The sequence below is a fragment of the Podarcis bocagei genome (genome assembly GCF_964188305.1).
Source record: "Podarcis bocagei genome assembly, chromosome: 5".
Taxonomy (NCBI): Eukaryota; Metazoa; Chordata; class Lepidosauria; order Squamata; family Lacertidae; genus Podarcis; species Podarcis bocagei.
In genome coordinates, this window is record NC_138129.1 from 83,019,873 (window position 1) to 83,042,357 (window position 22,485).

A 22,485-nucleotide genomic window follows, 5' to 3' on the forward strand; every position below is an offset into this window, starting at 1 on the left:
TTAATGTAGTATAAGAACCTGGAAGACATTTAATTAACGCTATTTAAAATTTCAAAGTTTGAGTAGCTGTGATAGAAAAACCTGTGCTAGAAACATTCAGCTGTATAAAATTTATGAACCATTAAATTATGGGTCTTTTCTGTATCTGAAAAGTAGTTTCATATATTTCTTTTAATAATGTGCACCTGATGTTTCTTTGTGGTGCCCTGTGAGGAAAGGGATGGGTTAAGAGAGAGTGCCCAAGTTTGTTCAATGTGCTGTACGTCTCACTATGGATTTATTCATCTAAAACAAGGGTAGGCAACCTAAGGCCCGTGGACTGGATGCGGCCCAATCGCCTTCTCAATCCGGCCCATAGACGGTCCGGGAATCAGCATGTTTTTACATGAGTAGAATGTGTGCTTTTATTTCAAATGCATCTCTGGGTTATTTGGGGCCTGCCTGGTGTTTTTACATGAGTAGAATGTGTGCTTTTATTTCAAATGCATCTCTGGGTTATTTGTGGGGCATAGGAATTCGTTCATTATTTTTTTCAAAATATAGTCCAGCCTACCACATGGTCTGAGGGACGGTGGACCGGCCCACGACTGAAAAATGTTGCTGACCCCTGATCTAAAACCAAAGTTTTTTTTGGAACCACAGACTGATCTTAGAAGTTTCCATGATATGTTTCACCACCCTTTTTTTCTTGTTTATTGGAATGCTGTTGCTCTATCTACCAGTATAGTTCCTTGCAATATTAAGGCGTGTGTGTGTGTGTTACTAGCTTCTGAGAACAATGAGTTTAATGTAGAAGAAGGCAGTTGCCATTGGGCCGCATGCACACTGTGGGTTGTATTCAACATACCACTGAGCACAAGGATTTCTCCTTGCGTAACAGAATGCTTCCTTCTCCCTCATGCACCCTCTAAATCTGTTATGAGTATTCCCCAATTCTCCAGAGCAGATTTGTTGACTGTGGAGGGGGTGATTTTTTTGCCCTTCATAGATTTCAGGCATTTGACATTCAAAGATGTTGGCCTTACGCCATTACCTGGTTGCCTTTCTCCATGCAAATTAACATTGCTAGTGGGGAAAAGTAATGTTGGAAGCTGTCGGTCCGTAGTATTCTGCAGTGCCATCATACTATTAAATTTTATGATTTAGCCGCAGCGTAGCAGTACATGTTTCCTGGCAAACTAAATCTTAAATAAAATCACAGCACTATGTTGTGTCTTAATTAATTGGATTCAAACTCTTCCCAGCTAATTTCAAATGTGCTATGTAGCTATAAATTAAATTGTACATGGCAGGATTGGAAAAATCCATTATTTTGCCATTCTTACAGTGTAATCAGTGGGGGAGTTCCTGCTAAGTTCAATGTTACTTACTCCCCAGTAAATGTCTTCTAATTGTGAGTATAAGTTTAAGAGGTAGTCTGTAATGAGAGTTTGCGAGAAGAAATGAGAAGTAAACATTACCTTTTCCCCAGATGTAATGCTAAGGACCAAGTTGAGAAAATGAATCTGTAACGTTTGTGCTGTATGGCTTTGGCTGTAAAGCGTATGCAGTGTTGCAGCCCTAATCTCAGGGTGTATTAAGGTGAACCTGAAATCCCTGCTATCTCAGAATAGGCCTGTGTGTGTATGTGCACACATTTAATCCCCCTTAATTTTGGAGGGATGGACATTCATGCAGTTCTTCTCTTTTCTGTGTATAAGAAGTATGTAGAAATAGCTAATCACTCTGTGCCATATTCTTTTTTGGCGGAGCATTCCTCCCCCCCCCCCAACACTATGTACATGAGATGCAGCATACTTTATAAATATATAGTTCCATTTAGAACCGCAACACATTTTTTATTGTAAAAGTATGAAGTTTCATGCTATTTCCTGTGTTAGAGGCACATTTTACTGGCAAATGACTTTGATTCGTTTAGTGCGGCAGAGGAAATCCAGCTGTGGGGACTTGGCAGAATTCCCCCTGACCATATGCAGCAAAACTGCGGCCTCAGTTCTTTTTGCAGGATACTGGTGGATTAATGAAGCAGAATGAGATGCTGAGTGCCATCATACAAAAATTATGTAGCAGTTTCAATGCTGGCAGGATATAAATACTAAAAAGTGTTTGTAAATCCCTAATATCAAATAATGTTTATGTGCTGAACTTCCTTTTTAGTATGACCTGCACTGATAAGCTCCAGACATTGACACTGGGTTCTTGTTTATAACAGGCTTGACAATTATTTGCTTTTAATTCTGTAGGTGTGAAAATACATTTGGCATTCCGCTCTGTAATGAAATTGGCTCATTTTCATTCTCCAGTTCGATACATTTAGAGTCCTTCCTTCTATACAGGCAGCGATTGTTTTATGTGCGTCCAATATGTGCACGACCGTGCACTTCACGCCAAACCCAGAAGTGACCCAAAAATGTCACAAAACATGGGCCCCGTCAGCGCTTGGGGGGCGGGGGTCCGGAATGTAGGCACCAGTCTCTGCCAGTATTTTAACAGTCCTCTGAATGAATTACTTCATAAATAACAAATGACAATTTTTCACACACTACTGATTGAAGCACTTAGAACTCCCTTAGCTTTAAAGACAACTGCCTTTGCAATCTCCCACGTTGAGCTGAATCAGTTGAACAGCCTATTTATTTACTTTTTAATTACCTCAGCCAAGAAGGTTTATATGATGACTATTTCTAATTGTCTTTTCCTCTAGTTGACCACAAGTGTTGTTGGGACACCGCATATTCTAGCTTAATGTTTTATTTGATTTATTTACTTATTTTCTGCTTCTTATGTTTGTGAGAAATACATAGGTCACTGCATATTGTGCATGGTGGAAAATAGTGTGTCAAGTGGACTGGGTTGCCTGTGACAGAATCATGTTTTTGTTTTATAAAGGGTTTAGCATTCCTAGACACAGGAATAAAATAAAAAGCCACAGGCCCATCTGCAGACTTGCAGTCTAAGAATAAAATTAAGACACATTAGGCAGGGAGGGAAAATAAAGGGGAATTTGAAATAAATCAAGGTGAACAGGTGTGTTTTAAGGAGGCACTTGAAAGTTAGTGCAGAGGAAGAAAATATATTGGCAGATGGAATGGTATTTCTGAGAGAAGAAGCTGCATGGAGATAAAGAAAACAATATTAGGTTAAACAAGAAGTGGAGAAGAGTTTAGGGAAGCATATGTAGAAAGAGGGCTCTGTCATTTGCAGAATCAAATGTAGATGGCTAAAGAAGAGAGCTAACTTCAGTGAAATACAGGAAATATTGCACTACAGCAATCCCAGACTAACAAGATAAAGTATGAGGCCATTTTACCTGTATTTCTCTTCTGGTTTTTGTTTTATGATGTACAGTTCCGGTGGAAATCTGATATGAGTAAGAGCAGTATAAGAATATAAAGTAGTAAACCAGATTGTGTTCAGTGGGACTTGCTTGAGAGAATGGTGCACAGCATATGTACAGGGGTTTTTTATATATAAAAAGGGGAAAAAACTTGTTAAACATAGTGGACATTATTTCCAGGTAAATATTCATAGGAACAGGACTGGAAATAAACTGCATCCAAGTAAACAAGATAACCCCACAGTTCTAAACTAGCACAAATAATGAAGCTGACTCATCCAATTACAGAGTCTCAATCAAATACAAAATCCAGTAGTAGGAAAGCCACATTGTTTGTAAAACAAAGCAGAAGGTTTCAGCCATTCCAGCAAGGGTATTAAAAGCAGTGCAGAACTGAGCATATGCAAACTTACCTTAACTATTTCTTCTTCACTGCCCAACTCCCACTGAAAACAAGCTATAAGCTTTACACTACAAAGGACAGCCTCTGGAATAGGCCTGTTTGCCTTGGGCAGTTTATATTTACACCAGGTGACTAGGCAAATTGTGAATTGCAAATTTAGGAAGTTGGCAACACTGTTTGCTTCTACTGTTTTGTTTAGAATATTTCTAGCCAAATGTTTGAACTTACATGTGCTGTAAACCAGAATCTCAGTGTGCACGTTTGTGTGGAATCTGTGCATTAATTATAATTCATTATAAAGTTATCCTCCCCCATTCTCTAAACTTAAATTCTAGTGTAGCACCCTGCTTGTGGTTAACGCTTAGCTGGAATGAAATATTCAACGCAGCAATAGAGAAATTAAAATAATTATTTATTTGTCAGACAAATAAATGAGAGGCACAGTGGTATATGGTTACCAAGCTCTGGCCTGGCCTCCTGCCATTATGGCCAGCACTTATATTCCCTTAATCCAGCCCCCTTTGCTCCTCCTGTGGCTGCCTCTGTCCAATCAGCCTGGTTGAATTTCCTATTGGCTGATTGCTAGAACCAATCACAAAAAGATACACCCATATCCTCCTGTCCTTATATGGAGGACAAAGAGCTATATATTGTTACATCTATAAATGACAAATAAGTAGTAATATATCTTACATGTGTCTCAACAAGGAATCTTAATTACCAGCTCACCTCTTGCCCTCCTTGCCCTATTGCCTTCTAAAACAAATGGTTAATCTTAAATTTTTATCTTAAACATATGTCAAGGATCTTGAGTTTCACATCAACATTGAAAGATCTCCTTCATTTGAAGGTTTCTAAACAAATGCCTGACAGCCATATATCAGGACAGCTTGGATGGCGTCTCTTTGTCTAGCAAGAGGGCTGGGCTGGTGTCTGACTTAATTCCAGGATAAATACAACTCTTTACAACTATATGAAATAAGAATCTAGCATTTCTAAATCCTTTGCATAATTATATTTAAGACAATATATTTAATACACAACACAGGTAGCCTCTTAAAAGGAATAAGGTCTTTGTAAAGTAGAAAAGGGAACTCAGTATAAAACAGTTTCAGAAGAAACCTCTTTAGTTTACATCTTCCCCTTCAGCCAGCTGCTTTCCCCTTAGCTCTTCCCAACATTTATTGCCCTTAAACTCTCTCAGTTTAAGAAAGAAACAGCTTTAAAAGACTTCCCAAAAATGCTTTAAAAAGACTTCCCAAAAAGCCTCTCTTTCTGCCAGCTAGATGCTTTCTCCATTTGGTCTTGGCCTTTTAACCTTAGAAAGAAGATCTGGCTCATTTTACTGGGAGGCACATTGGCGGTATTTTACTATTTACTCATTCCTAATTATATTTATCTCTGCCTTTGTTATCTTCTATAACATGTAGGGTCAGTGTCCTTACTCAGTCTGTAATTTCAGCTTTTACGACTTTGAGAATTGTCTTCTGCTATCAATCAAAAGGGGCCCCTTGTCTAGGAGGAAAAACATTGCCAGTGTTTTCTTAAGCAGCTAGCCTTCTTGCCTGGCATGAAACTTTTGAAATTCTAAGCTCTCTCTTTAATATACAAGTCCTGATCAAACATTAATAAAATGCAGGCTTATGCCTGATGCCTCACTAGAACCTAGCTTAAATTTTTAAAAAGTTTACAGAAAAGGTTAATATATCAAATAACTAAAGTCAAGCCTATGCCAACCCACTGTCCAAACCATCAGCTACATACAGTTGCCTGCTAGGGGGATGATAAGCTTCCTGAATTTATAGCCTGCCACGATTGCAAAAATAGGAATGGCCAATTGCCTGGGAAATCACAGCAATATATAGCCAATGGACAGCCTTTGCAAGAGTCCATACCTTCATTAGCCATTGGCAAGCGCATATTTTACCAGGTGAGAGCTTAGAAACCGGGAAAGTTCCTGCTTTTCTCCTAAGCCTGGAGACTAGTGAAGGCTCCTTGCATGTACACTGAACCTTGGAGATTTGAAAAGCTACAATACGTTTTACTGGTTTGAAAGCGCTTTCAAGGCATTGGGCTCTGAATGCTTCCAAAAGTCAATGTGACATTGGAGACAATGTTTTGTCTTTCCCTCTTGGGAGGAAGGACACAACCACTATTGTGTCGTCATCATCATCTTCTTCTAATATATTTGAAAGAAGAAGGAAGCCTGCCTTTGTAAAGTTCCTCCAAACTCCAAAAGTCCATGAGGAACTGCTGGGAGAAAGGGAAATCCTGGTAGGCATGCCCTAAAGGGCTTTTTTTGCAGCATAGCTACGAAACTGCTACTTCATAATACAGATAGGAATTTCTTCTTTCTTAATGCAGTAGTTGGGCATTTTAAAAAAAACAAAACACTTACTCATAGTACATGACAAAATTACTCCCTAAGGCTCATATGAAGTTGACTCACAGTGGAACATTTTCATCAACTTGTTCTGCAGCCCAGTTGCCAAGTAGACTGTCATCTTTGTTCACTTTCCATGGTAACCAATCAATGTGTGAAATATTTTTGGGTGGGGTGGGGGAGATTTTTAGAAAACCCTACAATGTTAAACTAATGACTACAGTGGACCCTCGAGTTATGTACCTCTCTGGATATGTAAGATTCAGGTTGTGAAAGCGGCAAACTCGGAAGTATTTTTCCAGGTTTCACCGCTCACGCATGCGCAGAAGCGCTCTATCGCGCCATGCACAGAAGCAGCGCCTCTGGTTACGGATTTTTCAGGATGCACACGGACCTCCAGAATGAATTAAATTCGTATTCAGAGGGTCCACTGTACTTAGTTGCATGCAGTGTTCTATTTGCTAACTTTCTCTGAATGCTTTTTAGCTATAGGTAAATAAATACAGTGGTGCCCCGCAAGACGAACGCCTCACAAGACGGAAAACCCGCTAGACGAAAGGGTTTTCCATTTTGGAGGCGCTTCGCAAAACGAATTTCCCTATGGGCTTCCTTCGCAAGACGAAAGCCCATAGGGAAATCTCCGGGACAGCGGGGAAGCGCAGCGCTTCTTCCCCACTGTCCTCGGACCTCCTCCGAAGGCTGGCGGTGGGGCGGAAAGCCCTTCTCCCCGCGCCAGCCTTCGGAAGGCTCCTCCGAAGGCTGGCGGTGGGGAGAAAAGCCCTTCTCCGCACCGCCAGCCTGGCAAGCGGTTTCCATAGGAACGCATTAATTGATTTTCAATGCATTCCTATGGGAAACGGTGCTTCGCAAGACGAAAAACTCGCAAGAAGAAAAAACTTGCGGAACGAATTAATTTCGTCTTGCAAGGCACCACTGTATTAAATTGTTTGTGAAATTACTGTAGTACCACATTTGTTTTTATTTAAGAATTTATAGACAGATTTTCAGTTGGGACAAATTCTCAAAGCAGTGAAACAAACAACTCAGTTTGTATTCAGTGAACTTTTTTCTGTCTCAGGAAGACAGAATGTAGACTGGAATTTCATTAGCGGGATGCAATGGGATGTTTAAGTGCCTTGGTTAAATACATAGTCTTGCAGGTATTAAAGCTTGCCTTGAAAGTTTTAGCCTAGTGCAGAGATTTTCAACCTTTTTGAGTCCACAGCTCCCTTAACCAACTACCTTTTTTTTTTGCGGCACCCCTGTTGGCTCAGGAGCCCAGTTATGTCACGCCTTGTCTGCAGAGCTGGCAGCCTCTCACCCTTTTTCAAACACCCTCCTTTGTGGAGTGTTCCCACAGTCTCCTCTCCTGTCTCCATGGGAGTCCTCTGGGCATCTGCTCTTGCCATCCCTGGTCTCTGAGCTGCTGCCGCCCCCGCCCTGCCCCCCGGCACCAAAGAAAGGTGCCTCCTCACACTGCCCCACAGGGGCCTGGGAAGAGGATACCCCCAGTCTTAGTGGCCCAAAGGAAACTAGCCAAAGGTGAATGTGAGGCCAGCACCTTACCTTGGGAGGCAGCAGGCGCTGCTGGGTCTGCATGGGGAAATGCTCTCCTTCAGCACTGGGCATTCAGCTCCCAAGCAGGCCTTGCACACAGCAAGCACAAGAAAGCCTAGTGCAGCACCTGTCTACCTGCCCAGCCTCACAGTTGTCTGTCCATTCCCAACAGCAAGGGCTGGCTGGCTGGGCTCCCTCACCCACTTGCTTACTCTGATGCCACCTTAGCTCCTGGCAGCCAGCACCCCCTGGCCAGCCCCAGAGGCACCATTCGCCTGTGGAGCTTGTAACCAAGGCTGCTGCAACCAAACAGCTGTGCAAGCCTTTGGGAAGCAGGCACGAGAGCGCATCAGAGGAGAGAGGGAGAGAAAGAGGGACAGAGGCCAGTGTTGCCCACGGCACCCCTGACCATAATTCAAGGCACCCCAGGGTGCCATGGCACACTGGTTGAAAACCACTGGCTTAGTGCTTTTGTTTGTATATGTCTTTTAGCTGATTGTAAGGAAAATCTGGTGTTCCGTTTCAGTTTTCAACTGAGCAGCAGATACAATGCTAAAATGGTTGTGAGAATTATACGTTAAAGATATAGAGAACATGGGTAATAGCCAGCATTAGTCATACTTAGAGGCCCTTTGAAATCAACAGAAAAGTTACTTGGGTCCATAATTAAAAGTCCGGTACTCTGCAGCATCTTAAGACTAGGTCTGTTTTTTCCCCCCATTATAAGTTTCCCATTTACATGGAGTTCGAAAGCACGTCAAAGTGCAAGTAGATAAATAGGTACTGCTCCAGCGGGAAGGTAAACGGCGTTTCCGTGCGCTGCTCTGGTTTGCCAGAAGCGGCTTAGTCATGCTGGCCACATGACCCGGAAGCTGTATGCCGGCTCCCTCGGCCAATAAAGCGAGATGAGCGCCGCAACCCCAGAGTCGGCCACGACTGGACCTAATGGTCAGGGGTCCCTTTACCTTTACCTTTACCTAGCATTGAATATAAGCCAACATAGTTTTCTTGCAATAGAAATATTTGCTCTAGGATAGAGTAACCCAAGCCAGTTCTTTCAACTTCTGTCAGGAATCTATGACGTACAGTACTGTCAAAGGTGGGTGGCAGAGTCAGGTAAGTAATAACTCACAAGATGCCAATAAAGTTAACTCTTTATTCAAATAAACAAAACAGCTGAAGCATAATGAGCCCAGCGACTCTTCCCAGTAGATCTTGCCCCAGTGAGGCAGTTTTGAGAACTGAAGGCCCTTGCCTTTCCACTCCTTCTTAAGACTCCTCCTCCCCCATTTCCTTCCCAAGCAATCTGAGTCTCATTCACCTTGTCTGTCTTTGCTTCACCCTCTTCATACCTCTGCGGCTTCTGGGAGACCAGGGAGGAGGGGAGCTAGTCACAGGAGGGGGGGGGGCTCCCTGGCTTCATCAACAGCCTTCGTCATCTCTGTCTCTTGCCTGCCCCGCCCCCCCAGCCTCCACTTCTTCCTCTGGTTCTGGACTTCTGCAACAGCCTCTTCCTGCTCACTAAACTGTTACCTCTTCAGCTTCCAACACCTCCACCTCGTAGCCTGCTCTGCCTTCTCCCTCTGAGCATCGTCATCCCACCACACATCCCCTGGCTCTGACCATTTTTCCCTTGGGGGTTCCCTAGCTGGTGCCTCCCACCATTCCTCTGCATCCAGCCAGTCCATGGCATTGTTCCTTCCTTTCTTCAGACTGCAAAGTAAATTTCAAATAGAGCCTACAGAATAACACCTCTTTCTGGCACACAAGGGAGAAATGTGCTCAGGAAGTTTTGCAGGGTAAAAGAATTCACCAAAGCATTCTGTGCACACACAAAGCTCTGCATTTTTTTCTTAACCTCAATACTAGCTGTCACATTTGTTAACTGAAGACTCTGAAATTGTGGCTTGTTATAACCTAGATTTCAGCAGCCTCATTATATCAGTTTGTTAGTGACTGACAGCCAAGCCCAGAAATCTTTTTATTTTGGGGCATTCTCCCCCACCCCTTTTTCTAAACTGTCGTGACTTTCCTCCAATACTTTATCTGGACATCTTCATTTCTCAGTCTCTGAACTCCATAGAGGAAGGTCATGAGCTTGGTTGTGGGGATGAATCAATATATTGTTATGGGTGGATGCACTTGTGCATTATTTTGTTGTATGTGGTTACTCACAAACTTCAGTCAGAATTATTTATTCAGGATTTCAAAAAGGGTGTCAGGAATCCAAAAAGATCAAATAACAGTAAATTAAAGTTGCATGCATTACCTGTGGTTCTGTCATTATTTCTAGAGCAAACCTAGCAGTGATTTAATAACTTGGGATTTAAATCACTGTCTGATTTAAACATGATGCTGGGCTTATAAGAAAAACATAGTCATGCAACATTCCATATTGAAACCAGTCCCTCAACTGCTATGTACACAGTGTTAGCACACCAGTGATGAAGCCATAGATTTCTGAAATACTAACTCTGGGTGTTCAGGCACAGCAATCAAGTCCTGTGGGCACAAATTCTTATATTATTTTTATTGTGTGTAAATAGGGACCCAAAGAGGATTAATTTCTCAGTTTGGAATACAAAGGATAAGCAAAAGATAAGAGATTGTCTACTCCAAAATGACATGGGTGATTAATCTAAGAGTACATGTCATTGAGTCTATGAAGGTCTTTGAGAACAATTTTGAGAGGTTCATCTTAATAATGCTTATTTTTGGTGGCAAATCAAATCTAAATAAGTTCTGTTTTCAAGATTTGATATGTAAGCTGGGAGGAATCAAGACATGAAAGCGAAGAGGGTAGTGCAAAATCTTCGCATTGTAGTTATTCATACCTTAACTTTGTTAAGTGTGAATTTATTTATAAAAATAATTTACATACCTTTTAGCTCCACACAGGTCCCCCAATATGGTTCATAGTCATAAAATCAAAATACAATACAGCAGAACAAGAACTAAAAGCCATTGTTTGCGGAAAACATACAACAGCAGAGGAGACCAGAAAACAACCCAAAAGTTTGGCAAAGGGCCAACCAGTTCTTATAGTCTAGTTGCTACAGTTGAGTAAGATGTCATGCTGGTTCATTTGTGAGGGATCCATGAGTATAAATTGGTTTTGTTATCCTGTAATGCTTAGCCATGGTTTAGTGCTACGTGCATGAACAGAAAGGAGCCACCATGCACCCTGGGTTCCTGCTCTCCCCTTCCCATGTTTTCCTCCTGTGCACCTGGGAGGACTTCAGTAGAGCTAAGTTGCACATTCTATAAAACCTAACTGGTTCTTGTGTATGAAACCATGATTGTGGTTTAAAACAACTTCTGTTAAGTTTCATAACAGTCAGCTTCAACCCATGGGTTATGAAGATGGTTTGCTAAACTAAGCAGAGTTTGTTTTTAAACCATTTTCCCTGGTCCATACATAATGAGAAACTTGGTTTTGTCAAAACTAAAATTAAGTCCTGCCACAGAGCAAAAAGGAGGACACATTTGCCAACTTCTATTTTAATTATGGATTTCTATGACTACTCTCATTTTACCGTACATACCCATGAAAAAGAGGGTGTGTCCTGGAAAAAGAGGACATATGGCAACCCTACCTCTGTAGAAAATGTTCAGTTTTTCTTGTCAATGTTCAATATTTTCCTTATTTATTTTTTACTCACAGGGAAGTGGTGCAGGCAAACTGTGTCCATTGGAAAAAGAGGTTCTTATTTATGTGTAAAATGAGTGCAAGTGCCACTACAGGGGTCTTGGACCCCTGCATCTGCAGAGTGTCTGTTCGGAAGGTAAAAATGACCATTCTCTTCTTCTAATATTTGCATTTTAGTTTATACTGTGGCTATGTTCCTCTACATAAGTGGCAACTTAACGCTGTTTACTTATTGTACATCCAGACTCTAATTATATTATTTCTATTGATTTCACTAAATATAATTAACAGAATTCTCTGTAAATATCACGCTGCCCAAAACACTGACTAATCAAAGCAACTATTACTGTATTTTTCGCCCTATAGGACACACTTTTTCCCCTCCAAAAATGAAGGGGAAATCTGGGTGCGTCCTATGGGGCGAATGCAGGCTTTTGCTGAAGCTTGGAGAGCGAGAGGGGTCAGTGCGCACCGACCCCTCTCGCTCTCCAGGCTTCAGGAAGACATCCGCAGCGTGGGGAGCCCTGCAGGAGTTCCCCGCAGGGCTCCCCACGCTGCGGATAGCAGCCTGCCGCCCAGCGCGAGGGGCGCCCTAAAGCAGAGCGCCCCTTGCGCCGGGCAGACATCCGCAGCGTGGGGAGCCCTGCAGGAGTTCCCCGCAAGGCTCCCCACGCTGCGGATAGCAGCCTGCTGCCCAGCGCGAGGGGCGCCCTGAAGCAGAGCGCGCCCGGCAGACATCCGCAGCATGGGGAGCCTTGCAGGAGTTCCCCGCAAGCTCCCCACGCTGTGGATAGCAGCCTAAAAAAAGAAAAAAGAAACAAAGGTATATAAAAAAAAGAAAAAAGAAACAAAGGTATATAAAAAAAGAAAAAAGGTATATAAAAACAAAGGTATATAAAAAAAGAAAAAAGAAACAAAGGTATATAAAAAGAAACACTATAGATATCAATAACCTAGGGCAATTGGGTCAGTGCTAATGATCAGAGACAGCCTGTGTAAACAGGCACCCAACAGTCGATGGCTCCCAGAGGGGATGTGCAACTACAGAGATAGCCTGCTCTTGTACTCGATGGCATTCCACTGGTCACAGCACCATCAGCAAGGTTTTCTCTGATTATCTTGATCTACTGTGCCTGTAAAGGAGAAGAGCTACACAGCTTAATTACCTTTGATTACTATTGATAGCATTGATAATATTGTAGGGGCTCAAAATGTGTTTTTTCTTGACTTAAGGAAACCCATTACAACTTATAAAACTTCCTCAATATTCAGTAGTATTGCTTGCTGTGTGTTAAATGTTTATGTCACATGCTGTGCGTTAGCTCTTTGACATTTTTCATCAGAAAATAGTGATTACTAAACCATAACCATTGGTTATTCTTGCAGGAATTAAAAGGTGGGAAGGCCTATGCAAAGGTAACAACACAACCATATCAATACAATACTTCCTCTTCTTTTACTTACACATATGTAATTTTAATTTAAAGAACTGCAGATTTATAGTTCCTGTCCTTAAGGATACTGGATGTTGCAAATACTGTTTAAAAGGAATAGTTGTGTAGCACTAAGAAAACTGTGTCCTGCTTTTCCTTTTGTCATTTTATGAGAAACTTCTTTCTTAAAGTACAAATGCTTTGATGCCTAAAGTGTTTGTTTCCCTTGATGGTTCTGTAATTGCTGACTTTTCATCTTTTGTCAATAGCTGGGTTTTGCAGACCTCAATTTGGCAGAGTTTGCTGGATCAGGAAATACCACTCGTCGCTGTTTACTGGAAGGTTATGATACCAAAAACACAAGGCAGGATAATTCAATTCTCAAAGTAATTGTGTGTGTTTTTTCTCTGTTTTTCATTGTTTTTAGAATAGTATTTTTCCTTAATGTTAAATGGGAAAGCAAAGGATAGCATTCAGTTACCAAAGCTGTAACTTTTATTGAAACATTGACACGATAGCTGGTAAGAAATCAAGCAATTAGGTTGTCATAATACAGTACTCCAGTAGAAGTTTGGAAATTGATATTCAAGTACAATGCAGTTCGAATCCAGTGGCGGAAAATAATTAAATGTGTTTTATGTAAATGCAGCCATGCAAATAAGATAAACTAACCTAATTAGAGAATTAATTTTCAAGGTAGCTTTTTAGTTTGCCCAATATTAGGGAGAATTTGCTAGTTTTGCTATCAGTCATGGCTTGTAATATAGACATCAAGGAAAAGGTAAAAACACTTTCCACTTCCATACTGCTGAACCTTGCCAAATAAATTTGTTATGGAAGTGTAATATTCGGTTGTTGCAATTATTTTCCTTCTGAAATGGCTAGTTGTAATATAAATTATAGGATTGCTTTTATGGACAGCATGTTTGCCCATTCTGTGTCTTTTAAAAAGCTGTCTTCTGTCAGACTAACTATAATTATTAACTTCCATGAATATTTTTAGTTGGCAGATAGCTTTACTGATAATTGTGCCATTCATCTTCACAGTAACCATGTGAGTTAAGCCTCACATATAAGATGTATGACACGGATTTTCCCATTTCATGCTTTTTGGTATTTGAATCTGATTTTATTTTTGTTTGTTTTTCCTAACTTACAGGTCTTGATCAGCATGCAGCTAATGTCTGGAGACCCATGCTTCAAAACGTAAGTTTACATATGACACAGCAGGTGAAATTGTAGGTATTGTTAATAATTAGCTTTTAGAATGCTTGAATAAATTGTACAAATCATACAAATCATACTCTGAAAAAGTTGTTAACCAAGTTGTAAAGGTTATTGGGTATCAGCAGTCCTTGGTGCCTACTTCAATAATCTTTGATATAGCTCATCACTTTGCATGCAGTTGCGCTGTTCACCCATTTGCAGGGCAGGGGAGATAGTCTATTTGGGCAATAATAGATAATGCTATGTGGTTTTTTATAAATCAAGAAGTCTTGTATTAATCCATGTATGTAAGGGGCAAAAGGAATGTACAGGTGCAGAGTAAATTACCAATGCAAAAAAAAATGGATTGGAAATACAATATTTGATCAGTGTACACCGTGTATTGTGTACAGTAAGCCCACAGCTTGCATGCATTTAACTTGTGCACATTCAGCTTTACGCACATGGGGGGGGGGAGGGATAAAAATAAACAGGGGCAGGTGTCTGGGGGGAAAGCCTTTGACAATCGCATCCACCATTGCACCCAATATGTTTTGACTATACGTGATTTTGGCTTTAGACCAATCCCTGGAACGTAAACCCTGCATAAATTGTGGGCTTACTGTACACACTTTGTGAGGGAGGGGGGTTTGGTTATACCCTTTCTAGTTGCTAGCCTATCTTCATGGAAGAACACATTAGGCTATGGAGAGTCAAATGGAATCAGGATTGGTTTAGCACGTCTATAGAATTTGAACAAAAATGTTGGAACTTGCACAGGTCTTTCACATTCAGGATTCTGAATCACAGCAGTTGTCTCAAAACTCCAGTCCCTGTCCCCATCCCTGGGACAAAAAAAAAGCAGTTTTAATAGTGTACAAATTCTTGAGTACAAATTAGGTGAATTCTAATCTCTGGAAAGTGTAAATGGTGTTAAATACTTCTTAAAATAAAGTGAGACTCTTAAAGTGAGCCTCAGCAAAACAAATGCATGCCTAGAAATAAGGATATAAAACAAAGTGCATGGGATTAATGATGCTGTAATTTTTACTGTGTTGGTCTTCAGCTTCAGGAGTGTTAAAGGGCCCTGTGTCTGCGCATGCCTATTCCAGCAGACTATTTACGTGTACTGCACCAAAAGGAAAAATGTGGTTAGGATGGATTTCTAGACTAATGAGGTATTTTGCGATGAGTCATGCAGCTTGGTGAGTGGTCTAATTGTAGCAATGCAGCTGGGAAGCTTTTATTTCCATCAGCCATGCTGCAAAAGTTAAATGTAGGCAGTGGGTGTGTTGTTTTTTTAAAAAAGGGTGTTGTAGTACAGCATAAATTCTTAATCATAAGTGAGGCTCTTTTTTAAAAAATGCTTCTCTTGTGAGTTGGTGTTTCTGGGCAAGATCAATTTAAACGAGAATGTATTGGTGCTAGAGTATTATAAACAGATGTCACTTTTGCCTCAAGCAGAAGAAGTGCTCAGAAGACAATTTTTTGATGTCTTAAATTCTATTAGTCCCCCAGAAAGCTATGAAGAACAATGAAAAGCTCAGAGCTTGTTGGGAGTTCTGTAAAATCAATTTTGTGAAAATGTTATATGAAGATAATACAAGTTGTTGAGTTGTTGTAATAGTAAGATCAGGTGTAAGCTTGTTTCCCACAGGACATGGGGCAACCCTTGGCTTGATGGCCACATTTGCAAACATGTATTTGCAATGGTCCTGCTTTTTTAGGCAAATACTTTTAAAATACCTTAGATGTCCATTGAAATAAACAGGTAACTTAGTACTCTGGCTAGCATTGCTTATTGCCTATAATGTGTGAAGAAGCTCTTTAAGCTAATTTAAACTGATTTTTGTTAGCTGCATTGAGTTTTTGTCCACAATACAAAACTTTCAAATAAATGGGTTTTTTTCTACAAAAATAGTGGAATACAGTGGTACCTCAGGTTAAGTACTTAATTTGTTCTGGAGGTCCGTTCTTAACCTGAAACTGTTCTTAACCTGAAGCACCACTTTAGCTAATGGAGCCTCCTCCTGCTGCTGCTGCGCTGCCAGAGCACAATTTCTGTTCTCATCCTGAAGCAAAGTTCTTAACCTGAGGTACTATTTCTGGGTTAACGGTGTCTGTAACCTGAAGCCTTTGTAACCCGAGGTACCACTGTAAAAAAAAATTGAAGAATTATACTAATGTCATTATTGAGCGCACACCCGATCTTAAACAGTTGGGCTGTTACTTATACCCTCTATGCTATGTGATGCTATAGTGGTGAACTAATTTGTAAGCTCTCACTTTAAGAGCTTCTGTGTCACTGCATCATTCCTGTGTTAAGCGTATGATTCAGTTAACTACTTAATTTTAAACCACTACTTCACATTTAGAATGCAAATAATCCCATTAAAAATTGAAATCTTAGTTTAGTTCAGCTTGAAAGGCATCTTGTATGGATAGCCAGTTTAGTGAGTAACTGTTTGCTGAAGCTTTCTAGATCACACACTCCTTTATTTAATTTGGGTCAGATTTATTAGCTTGTCTACAACCATCACTGGTACTGAATGTTATCTGTGTTACCTTATGACAGAGATTCCTTTGAGGCCACTAAAAGCTATCCTATTATTTTAAAATAGAATTAACATTTTGATTTTGCACTGGAACACAATGTGCTGAGGTGAGCATTTATTTTCCAATAGCATCTTCATTCCATCATGATTGATGAACTGTATAATAACTGAGTACACAATAGTTCCTTGATAAAGAGTTGCTGGAACTCATATCACTAAAATCTTGAGTTTAATGGTTAACTTTATGTTAGCAAAGGGCTAGTTTCCAGGCCAGTCTCTTTAGTTCTTCTGCAAACATTACTATAAAGTTTCTGCTGGGTGACATTCTTTTACTACTGCTCTGGCCAGCAAATGTGTTCGCCCCCCAAAAGCCGGGATCACCAGCCTTTTTGTGCCAGGGGACACATTTCGAATTTTGAGAATGTGTCTTGGGTACCTGTCACAAAAGGGATGCTCTGGGGATATGGCATAAGACAAAACGGATGCCACATCTAAAAGAGCAGATAAAGAAACAGAACCACAATTGGGGAGGGGGACACCTACATCAGTCACTGCTACACTTGCTCATTACACCTCTCTTCTGTTCAGAAAGGACAAGAGAGTGGTTATGCAATCATGACACCCAATAAAAAACTGTGGGCATGTTTAAGAGCACATGTCAAGTGTAGGAGAAGCTGAGTCAGTGCAACCAGGAACTGATCAGGAACAGCAAACGATTCCTTGTGCATTGTGCTTTTTTTGAGAGGACTTTTAATACTGAGACCATTGGCACCATAGAAAGTATGGTGGGCACACTGAAAGGCGTCTAATTGGAAATCAGCAAGGGCTGGAGGACACTGCTAAGCCCCCTGATTCACTGGCAGACATGGTGACATTAATGGAAACACGGGGTTGTTGTTGGGGCTCAAACTACTGTGCTACCCCCTTTTGCACTAGGTGCCAGATCCTTTGGCCTTTTCCTCCCTCACAATTTTTAATTTGCATATAGGGATGCTAGACATTCTACAAAGGAAGATTCTAGCCATACATCTTCATTTACTCAGTGACTTAAATTTGCATCTATATATAAAAATTAGCACATGCCAATTTGTGTTATTGGGTCCGTGCCTGGCAGTGACCCTGAGGAAAGGCCTCTTTAATCTCATCTCTGTGGATGAACAATAGCATAGGCTTTGGCAGAGCTCTTCTTCAACAGTTTACTAGTATATGGGAATCTATGGAGGGACTTCTTTAGGGCCTATTAGGGGACTTAACAGTTCATTGCCTGCATCTGAAATTGTGGTGCATAATAGTATGTAGTGATGGTGACGCTGGGATCCAAGGCTTTGCCCAGGGACACCTTGGGGCTGGATTTGCCCCTTGGAACTGAGCAAGAGATAAGAACCAGACACATTGCTCCCCACATTGATACCCACAAATTGCCTGATGCTAGCTTACTATTTTTAAAAATCTTGCTTTTATAGAAGGCGTTTCATATTTTCAAGACTGCTGGGCAATTTTGCTCAGTTCTTAAAAATTAAAAGAACTGTTTTCCAAGTACGCCATACATTTTAGACAATCCAGATGGCGGTTCTTTCTGATGTTAATTTACCCAGTCAGAAAAGCATTTTGTAGAATGATTAAAATTGGTTTCTCTGTTTTATGAGGGTGCCTGAGAGTACACAACAAGCACTGCAGCTGCACAACCCTATTTTAATAGCACATATGGTCTTGCAGAGCCCCACTGAAACAAATGAGAGACACATCAGCAGTGTTTAGAACAGTATAGTGGTTTATCAAGAGTCTGATAAACCTATTTTTGCTGCATGCATGCAAGTACCGTATGTGGCTGGGGTGGGGGTTGTTAGGTTTCTGGCATGCCACAATAGATGAGTAGTGGGCTGCATGTGACTTGGTGGGTTTATCCTTTGTGTAGTCCGGGAATACATTTATTTTACTTGATGGGTCACACCTTGTGCAGTCCTGGAATAATGCCATATATTTATTTGAAAGGCTTACTGTTTTCTTTAAATCTGCCTTACACACTGTTCAGGACATTGCTGTTTTATTTGGTTTGCAACCATTCTGTTATCTTGCATGGCTATGTTTGGTGTTACAGAGTGAGGCATAGCATGCACAAAACACTCACTGCTTTAGATTTTTATGATAGTAGAAAACAATAGGAAGTGCTAGGTTGACATATAACATAAGGAGAAGGCAAATATAAATCTTCTATTTATTGAAATTAGTATTGAACTCAATACAAGCCATGAAACAGCTGTAAAAACATCACTTATAAGACGCTGAACTACTAACTGCTATAGCCACTGTTCTGCAAATCCTGCTTTTTTCCAAGATGCTAAATAAAAAGGTTTTTTAGAGAGATGAAATCTACAAATTAAGTTATTTGGGTCTTCCTGGCACTGAAAAAGATAATATTGTATAATTCTGGGAGGAAATGTTATGAATTTGTTGGATTTTGTTTGCAGTATATGTGAAATGCATATTTGTTTCCCCTAGACACAGGGGATAGGACCAGTTTTAATGTCAGTCTGTTTGTTTCATTTCAGGCCCCCATCCACAGCAATGTCTATAGCAATTGCTGGAGAACCAGAATCCCTAAATGAAGACAGAAAAGGAGCAGAGAATACAAAATCATCACATCTAACTATATCAGGTAGGGAGCAATGCTATGGTAGAAGCCTGGGGGAAATAAAAAAAGAATAATTTCATTTAGATAAGTGGCAATGCCACTTAACGCAGGCATCTCTTGGTATTAGAATATAAGTTGAAAACTGCACTTTGGCATAATTGTTTTCATACGGAGTCTATCTACAAAAAACCTGCTCAGGTATAACTAAGAAGTGTACCTCAGGGATACTATGCACATTTAGGAAAAGCATTGCATCATTTCTGAGAGCTCCTAGAGTGGTACGTGATTGAATTCTCCACAATTTGAAAACCTTGTCTACAGAGAGCTAACTTGTTTGGGGTTTGATTCCTCCTCCCTGCAGCACCAGTTGTGCAGATTGTTCTTAATATGAGGCAGTATTCAAACATGCAGTACCCCACTGCACTCTTGACTGTTTGAACACTTACAATCCCAGCTTGATTACCAAGATCACCTGTAGGAACTTTGCTGGTTGTTCCTAGAGTTGGTGAAGTTTATCTGATGTCCACAAGACAGAGCCTTCAGTGTCAGTATCATTGGCCCGATCCTATGAAATACTTTTCAAACAGAGATTTAATATGTGCCTTCTGTAACAAATTTAAATATTTGCTGAATTTTTTATGCTGCTAGGCTTATGAAGACAATTAAGAAAAAAAATCTTTCTGCAATAGGTAGCCAGCAAACTGTGGCTTTTAGTTTCTATGTGGTTTTATTGTATAGATAATTGCTGTAAACCACTTTGATTTTTTAAAAATGAAATTACAGTATACAAGTGTGTTGTTTTTTTACCAGGGGTTGTGCTGTGCTCCTACTCACTCCACTCACCAACACACCTACACACACAGCCCGCATGATTCATGTTGAAGACAACACATGGTAGCAGAAGTGAAATATTTTATTGTGGGAAGGTACAATGGAATGTTGCCTCACACATGAGGCTACTATGGAATGGAAGGGGGGAAAGTTTAAAACAGCCTATTTTTCCCTTGCACTGTCTCTTCCTTCTCATTGTACTCAAACAACTGTAGAGGTTTGAGTAAAGCAGGGACGGAGAAGCACTGGGGAGTTTGTTTTTTAAACTAGTGTAAAACAAGGAGAAATAAGAGAGATGGGTACAACACAGAAACTAACATAGAAAGCTAACACAACAGAACCTTTCCCTACTCACTTCTTGCTGTACTCAAACCTTGTTTTAAGCAGCCGCTCCCCAACCCAGTGTCAGCACCTGCTCACTCTACTCAAATCTATGTCATTGTTTAAAATTGCCACTATATCATCACAGTATTTTTCCATCCCTGCTTTATTCAAACCTCTGCTGTTGTTTGAAGCTGCCACTCTCTCCCTGTCAGTGCCCCTTCCTTCTCTCTCGCATGCCATGGCCACTGGTGTTGTGCTGTCTGTCTTCTCTTTTACTCCCATACACCAACCTGACTTCTTACAAGTCTGAATTTGTGACTTACTTATTTATTGCATTTACCGTATGTCCCAGGTAGAATACACTGTTCTCTCCTTCCTTATTTAATCCCCACAATAACTCTTTGAGGCAGGTTAGGCTGAGAGACAGTGTCTGGCCCAAAGTCACCCAGTGAGTTTTATGGCAGAGTGTGGATTTGAAGCCTGGTCTGTCAGGTCCCATTCCAGCACTCTAACCACTACACCACACTGGCTCTCATTGTGATGTGGCGCAACAAATCCCCCAATTGGGGTTGCACAAGGACCACCTTACAGTTTTTCTGTATATAGGAAAGAAGAAGTAGAATTATACAATCTCAGGAGAAACAGTATTATATGCTTTTTCTGCATATGTAGATCAGTTCTTCATTATTAGAAATTACTGATCTCAAGTTTGGTGTTGGCTTTTTTTTAAAAAAATACAGGGCCATATAAATGACCCACACATGCCTGAAAATCCATTAGATCAGGGTGTCTTACTCTCTGGCCATTCTGAAATATGGCAGCATCTGATGCAAAGTTCAAATCTTGGCCGTAAGAAGAGGTTCTTCCCTGATCTTAGTTCTGTGGTGCTTAGTGCTAAGGTTGGAGAGAACAGATTTCCCACCTGACTTCATATGACTTTAGGGTGACTGCCAAGTTAGAATGCTTTGCCCAAAATGACCTGGATGGGGTTCAAATTCAGAGATTTGGCAAGCCTCATTAAGACCAGGAGTGGAGGCTTCCCACTGCTGCATTAGATATAGCCTTCCTAGCCATTTGTGTTGTGCTGATAAAAAGGGGTGTGGCTAATCTCTCTTCACCCAATCAAGGAACCAGCAGAAATTACCCCTTTATCGCTATATAGCCCATCTCCTACATAAAAACTCTCTAATCTTTCTCCATTTCAGCTCTTGACCATTTTAGAAAATTATATCAGGAAAACAATGTAGTCAAAACTACACAAATAATTTGAAAACCTGGTGCAATAATTTCATCTGCATGTTACTTCCTTGATATAATGTAATGGCTAAAACTACTGAGAATTACCCGCTGAAGAAAGTATATGCTTTAAGCAAGTCTATCACTACTCAATGTGGACGATTAATCTGAGGAAGTAATTTGACAGCAGTGTTGCTTGATCTTCATTTTTTGCAGATCTCGCAACCAAGAGCATGTCTGTCCCAGATGAACTTGGAGCATGTGGGCATTCTAGAACCTCCAGCTATGCAAGCCAGCAGTCAAAAGTTTCAGGTAGGAGGTTTCTTGATGAGCACTATTAATTACTTAAGTAGATTTAGCAAAAAAAAAAAAAAAAAACACCCCATGAGATTAATTTCCTGCTTTTTTATAAGCTGTGATGGATTTACAGACAATGTAAGGAAAAATAGGAAAACAATTTTAACAGCAAAGGCTTTTATGTGGAAGCCATTTTAAAAGCACACCCTTGACATGAATTACAAAAATGGTCAAAGGGGTAGGCATTACTTTAAAAAATGCTACTCCTGTGTTTTTAACTGCGTTGTGAAATTAAACGGCTAACACTTTCTACTGAACCTCCATTATAGGAAAAGCTTTATTTCCAAGGGACATGGGAAGCTGTCTTATACTGACCGAGTCAAACCATTCGTCCACCTAGCACAGTATTGTCTCTACTGACTGACTGACAGCTGTCCACCAGGGTTTCAGACAAGGTACATTCCCAGATGACAGGAGTTGAACTTGGGAACTCCTGCATGCAAATCAGAAGCTCTAACACTGAGCTACGGCCCTTTCCTTAAAGGGGAATTCAAATACGTCAGGCTGCTGTTTAAAATACCAGGAGCAATGCCAATTAAAAGGAAATGTCAGTGACTAATTTGTAACTAGAGTGGCAAAGCC

At 40.6% G+C, this 22,485-nt stretch overlaps 1 protein-coding gene across 2 annotated transcripts in view; it reads left to right on the forward strand.

Moving 5' to 3' along the window:
* EEIG2 (EEIG family member 2) overlaps positions 1-22,485 on the forward strand; it is a 32,495-nt gene that overhangs the window by 6,325 nt on the left and 3,685 nt on the right. Inside the window, exons 2-7 of one of the 2 annotated variants that reach the window (XM_081195055.1) lie at positions 11,345-11,465; positions 12,716-12,745; positions 13,032-13,148; positions 13,922-13,968; positions 19,073-19,179; positions 21,763-21,858. In XM_081195055.1, coding sequence (XP_081051181.1) covers positions 11,345-11,465; positions 12,716-12,745; positions 13,032-13,148; positions 13,922-13,968; positions 19,073-19,179; positions 21,763-21,858 — 518 coding nt within the window. The remainder of the gene's footprint in view (positions 1-11,344; positions 11,466-12,715; positions 12,746-13,031; positions 13,149-13,921; positions 13,969-19,072; positions 19,180-21,762; positions 21,859-22,485) is intronic. The other variant, XM_081195056.1, reaches the window with a different exon arrangement.